Source organism: Platalea leucorodia (assembly GCF_965183815.1).
Source record: "Platalea leucorodia genome assembly, chromosome: 3".
Lineage (NCBI taxonomy): Eukaryota > Metazoa > Chordata > Aves > Pelecaniformes > Threskiornithidae > Platalea > Platalea leucorodia.
In genome coordinates, this window is record NC_138825.1 from 11,402,844 (window position 1) to 11,408,872 (window position 6,029).

Genomic DNA, 6,029 nt, shown 5'->3' on the forward strand with positions numbered 1-6,029 from the left:
CGTTAACTTTGGCAGGGAGATAAAACAGGAACAGGGGTATTTAACGGCTGTAAGTAACAAGTGAAAAAGGTGTAGGTTTTTAAAAAGGGATAAATGCTTGTGGAAAAAAATCCAGTGTGAGTTCTTAACTTCTCTTGGAGCTTGCTGTCTTGTGACTGTTTGGACAGAAGAGCAGTAAATTTTTGTCTGATCCCTCATGGTATTACACGCTGTTGACCTTAGCTGGAGATAAAAATGGCCAGCACTTTGCAGGGCTGGAGCTCATGTTTCTTTCTGGTGCTGTCGCTTTTCCCCCGTCACGATGAAGAGTTTGATTTTTCTGTAGTCGGTAGCCATGCAAGAGCTGTTGCTGCAGCTTGCCGCTGCCCTTTGGCTTTACAGCGTACTGGTAAACTGCAAATCATTTGTTGCCGAACTCTCATGTCTTGAGGCACAGTCCTGTACGCTGCGTGGTTGTCCCGTGCAGGGAGCAGGGCTCCTGGAGCAGTAAGCGCTGTTTTTCTGCTGCTTCTCCTGTCAAAATCAGGTCATCGGTTTGACTTTTCCATAAAGACTTTCTCAAAATTCCCCATTTCTTTTTTTTTTCTCTCGCACTCAGGCAAGCTTCGTTCTCTTTCACAATTCACGCTCCCATGCATTTGTAAATAATTTAGTTAGAATGATTCAGCTCTTCCACCGAATTGTGCAAGGCTTTGTGGGGAAGTATCACCCTACCAAAGGCGACCTACCAGTGTTCAACCCTGCTAGCACAGGCTCTCCACCAGGAACTGAAGAGCTGGTTTCACTGTTCCTGGGACAGTTTTTCAAAGTGCTTCTGAAATCACATTCAGATCTTCCCTATCCAGGGTAGGGACGCAAGCATTTTGTTCCCTTTGTAGCAAGTTTCTTGCCATCTGGTGGTTTCCAGCATCTTGTTTCTTGATCTCAGTCACTGGGAGAAGGGACGCTTTCTACTTTGTTTTCCAAGGTATTTCTGCGACGTTTTTATGGCCAGCATTGAGTTCTCAGGAGCTTCCATTTCTGTATGCTTCCCTTTCCGTGTTTCTTCAGAAATTTGGGTGTATGTGATCTTAGAGAAGTAGTTTTCTCTCAGGAAGTACTTGAGGAGCATATTCATCAGAGGTAGAATTGCTTGTCTGTCATTGACTCAGACAAATCTGAAGGAGAGGACCAGCTAGCAGGCCACATAGCGTGCATCTGCGTGGCTGGCACAGTGATTTTTCTCTGCATCTGTAATTCATAGGGTAATGGAAACCAACAAAAAGTAATGAGCAAAGAGAAGCAAGTCAAGCTAACAAAGATCATAGAATCATAGAATTGTTAAGGTTGGAAAAGACCCAATGAATAGATGAAGTTGGGAAATCCTCAGATTTCATACTGGTTTGAATGTTACTGTTTGCTAAAGAAAGATTGCATGATGTTAGTCCTTGGCTGAATCAGATCATGCCCAGCAACTGTTTTAATTTGTGATACGCTAAATGAGCCTTGATTCATGACATCATTAGCAACGCAGGGCTTCAGATGGCTGTTGGAAATCCTCCTCTATAAACTGTTTTAAGGTGGCAGAAAGGAGTAACTGGTTTTGTTTTTATTTCTAGTATGAAGTGAAAGCTCCTGTTCCTTCAGCATGCTTCAGGAATATCTGCAAGCAAATGGCAAAGATGCATGAAGCTATATATGATCTCCTTCCTGAGGAACAAACTCAGGTGAATGTTATTTTTGAGATTCATGTAACACCTCCCTTGCAAATGCACATGAACTCGGTAACAAGAGAGACTTCTGCTTTATCTAGGGGGAAAAAAATTCTTTTTTGAGTCTTTGCGAAACTCACACATTAGAGGGGTTGGCAGCAGTCAGGCAGACAGCTCGGTCTGAACTGAAGGAAGTGTTTGGATGTGCAGGGAGAACGATGAGACGCGCAAAAAGAACTGACTGATTCCAGCATTCTGAGCTGCATTTTAATGTCTAGAGAGGTGGATCTTCAATTCAGGAATTGGTGCTGAAATTCTACACAAATGGCAGCACTTTGGGGCTCGAGTACAGCCCTTTTAGGGAATTCTTCTGTAACACTGCTCAAACTTAGTGGCTTCCAAAGGTCCCTAAATGTATTATGCAGCCAAATTGTACCAGATTTGCTTTTTTCAGTATTTTGCTGCAGTTATTGTGACTGCAGAGTTGTAAGTCTAAGGACAGAAAGGACTGATCCAGTCACTGAATACACTAAGTTGTAGTTTCTCTTCTGCACTAAATTAAATGGTCCCGTCAAACTGTTTTTCACACTCTCTCTTGGAAAAAAGACTTGAAGTGGTTATAGTACAGGGAAAAGATTTGTTATCTTCAAGCCTCAGTACAAGCTGCTAGACATGCTTCAGACAACGGGGAAGAAAAATTCATGCTCCAAAGAACGTGTCCTCTAAGCGCAACACGTAACAAATAAGTGAGGGTGTATACTGTCCTGTATGTCACTTACTGTATGTGGCCAGGAAGGTTAGGAGGCCGAAGGACTGGCAGAAGGGAAAATCACATGAATTGCAAAAACAAAACCAAAGGTTAGTGATTTAAGGTGTTTGCAATATTTTTCCTCTCTGTAGGCAGCGATGCGAGCATGGGGATGGTTCCTTACTCTGGTTATGTGGTTTCTTCTAGATGTTGTTTTTAAGAATTAACGCAAGCTACAAACTTCACCTGAAGAGGCAGCTGGCCCACCTAAACGTAGTCAATGACGGAGGACCTCTGAATGGGTATGTTTGGGCACTTTTTTTTTTTTTTTTTTTTTTTTTACTGCTTAATTTAAATAAGCAGGCTTTGTCTTCTGCAAGAAGGTTGTGATTGCAGAATCCAGCCACGCTCCATGTTTTAGTATGTCCCATTTGGAGCTTTCTTACAGTAAAGGACCTGACTTGTGCCTTTCCATAGTAACTAGGAATGCAATCAGCTTGGTAATAGATTGGGAGTTGGGCATTGTCCTGCTGGAAACCTGCTGTAGGTTTCCTCAATTGTGGAATTGCCTTTTCTCCTCTTGTGTGACAGCAGTAGCCACAGTTTAATTTGCAAGAATTACGAGATTCATGAAGCAGTTTTGAAACGCGGATGATGACTCACAGTGCTAGCAAAGTAAAAATAGGAAAAAAGTGGTATTTCGTTTGTGCAATGGGCAGCTTCTATACAGAAATTGTTTTGCCAGCAGAACTAGATTTGAAAGGGAGATTATGCTCACAGAGCTTTTCCCCCTTCCTGCCCCAGCCCAAGCCTCCATCACCAAAACAGGTCTGTGGTGCCTCTGCTGAGGGGGTGTGGCTGGCTGCGCCCGGCGTCCCGCACCTCCCAGGAACGCGTACAGCCTCTTGCAGGCTGAATCCTATTGTAACTCGGATTGACCCCTGACACGGTGGGTTTTATAAGCGTTCCTAATGACCTGGGGGTGTTTATTTGCAGTGTGGTAGGGGTGAAATTCAGTCGGCCTACCTGCGTGCAAGAAAGCATTGTCTTGGGTTGAAGAAGCCAGAGAAGGAAGTTTATAAATGTTCCAAATGCTGCTGGAATGAAGAAGAGTTTTGTTTCCGTCCAATTTATTCTTACTTGTCCTGCTGAAGCTTGTTTATCCTTGTACTCTGTGAAAGAGTTTATCTGAAATCATTTTCTGTACTTGTGGTGTATTCGCAAGATAACATCCAGTTGCCGTTGGTACTTCCGAAGGCGTCTGTAAGCCAGCGAGCTCACTGATTAGGAGCGAGGCCGCAAATGAGAGCACCCAGAGCGTGTTCGGGAGTGTTTCACGCGGGGGTTTCTAAAAGCCCAGTCCTAAACAGCGTGCCGTGCTGTCCCTGTGCCGCTCCTGCTTGATGCTCGTGGTTGGATGGCGTAAAGGGCTCCCGTGTGGACGGGAGGCTCGGGGCAGGGGATCCCGGTGACGCGCTGGGGTGCCTTTCCCAGCACAGTCACCCTTACTGGCAGAAGGGTCGGGTCTCTCGGCTGCAGCTGGAAACCGTGATGCCCCGGCCTGTTTCTGTTTCTTGCATGGCAGCCGTTACTTCAGAACGCAGCTCTGGGAGTGTCTCGTCGGGGCCTTGTGAGAAGGGAGACATCAAGCGTTGCATTTCGCTTGCTCTGTGCAGCAGTCTTCATTGTGGCCTAGTTTTTGAATGTGCTTTTCTGAGCCTCATCCTCTTTTAAACTGCCTGTTTCTGTAACAATAGTAAAAATCCAGGACTCTGACTCCTGGTTAATATTTTACTATGAAAATAATACAACTTTTATGCCTACATCTTGCTGCTTTCTAACTGGGAACGCCATGGTCATGTTTCTGTCATCCCCTGATGTGTTTCAACAATGTACTTTTTTTACACAAATGTGTAAAAATGTACAGATTTTAACTCTGTATAAACTGTTACAAACACTACACCCGTTTTTCTGTTTCATGGCTTTTGTATTAACCTTCTAGGATACAGAAGTTAATGTTGCCATAATTAATATTCTAAATTGCAATGGAATCGGGGGTTTAAGTCTAGCTAAGCCTGGGATTGCAGCAAGAGAATAGAAGTTTTAGATGCCCAAATGAACTTGTTTTCTCTCCCTTCCCTGTATTTACACCTAGCAGCGATCATGTTATGTACCACCACTCCTGTAAAATAAACCGCCTCCGTAGGGTTGAGTTTTGAACTGATGTTTAAGACCTCTAATCCAGGCATAGTGTTTGAACATGGATGGCTGTAGTTGTGCCCAGTTCCTAAACAAACCCCGGTGGTTTTTCTGAACACTCCAGGTGGATGCGATCCCTTCAGATGCTAACCCTGTCCTATGTTTCACTGCAGACTGGTGACTTCAGATGTAGCTTTTTACACTGGAAACCTTCAAGCTCTGAAAGGCCTTAACAACTTAGACCTAAACATGGCTGAAATTTGGGAGCAGAAGAGGTGATAATCCACTGGGAGCAGTCGCTTGGCTCTGACAACACACCGACTTTCTTCTAAGCAGCGTGACGACTGTGAGGTGAATACTTAAGACGGGAGCCCAAGAAAGGACACTATTGATAGTCGGAGAAGCTAGACTCAGAGTGAGCCGCAGGGAGTGATCTTTTCCGTGTCCTTCAGCAAGAAACAAGTGATCAGCTGTCTGTGCAATGTTTTTTTTTTCATTCTCTCTGGAAACAGACTCAGGTTTCTTTGGACCAAATCCAAAAGAACACATAGCTGTAACACAGCTGTAGTTGTCTAGAATGCTCTGTATATCTTTATATTAAAAAGATGCTTTGCATTTCTTCTAGTGCAATGAAATTCACATGGTGTCCCACCTTATTTAATGATGGTACAATATAAAAATCTTGCAGTTGGAACTCTGTAGAAAATGTTTTTCTCTATGAAACTATGCTGTTCTAAAATTTATTTTTTTACAGAACTTTATATAAATAAATGTCTTTTGATTGCTTGCATATAGGATTCAGGGAGCAGTCCTGTTTCAGGGGGTTTCTGACAGCTGGGCTCTACTGCCATCTGAAGAGATGGTTTTCTAATAAATTGTCAGTTCACTGAAGCCATTACCTACAGGATACAGTTGTGAAATGAGAATTGTTGGCAGTGACAGCGTAACAGCGGCCTTCTGGTGGAACGTGAAGGTAGCGCAAAGGCTGGGGTGGGGATGGCTCCCTGCAGCGACCCCACCGGGGCCAGGCCGTGCCGCTGACCGTCGGGTCAGGACAGGGAGCGTTTCACGACTTTGCCAGTCGCTCTGCAGTTCTAAAGACACAAAAGACAGAGGAGGACACAGAAAACAGGGCAGGAAGAATTTTAAAGTTTTTAGGCTGCTTATAAAAGGTTGCACCATTAAGGAAGGGGCAACTGAAATTAATTTATTTAAGAGTTTTTAATACTACCTTTTAAGACTGGATGCTGCCAGTAACTTAGTAAAAGTGCCTGTGTATTTCACCTCACACCTCTCTACCTAACCATAGTCCGAGTGCCTAACCCTGTGACGATTATGTGCGACAGAATGGTCTACAGTGTGTGTGTGCCTATGGTTTCTTCAGACAGGCA

At 44.0% G+C, this 6,029-nt stretch overlaps 1 protein-coding gene across 6 annotated transcripts in view; it reads left to right on the forward strand.

Annotated features, from left to right (window-relative positions):
• The window catches only part of VPS54 (VPS54 subunit of GARP complex), a 53,292-nt gene extending 47,864 nt beyond the window's left edge, over positions 1-5,428 (forward strand). For 3 of the 6 annotated variants that reach the window (XM_082306520.1, XM_082306521.1, XM_082306522.1), the window contains exons 22-24: positions 1,599-1,706; positions 2,647-2,741; positions 4,812-5,428. In XM_082306520.1, the coding sequence (XP_082162646.1) occupies positions 1,599-1,706; positions 2,647-2,741; positions 4,812-4,917 (309 nt within the window). In that variant the 3' untranslated portion in view covers positions 4,918-5,428. Of the gene's footprint in view, positions 1-1,598; positions 1,707-2,646; positions 2,742-4,811 lie in introns of those variants that run through there. The other 3 variants (XR_014227628.1, XR_014227629.1, XR_014227627.1) reach the window with 2 other exon arrangements.
• The last annotated feature ends 601 nt before the right edge of the window (positions 5,429-6,029 follow it).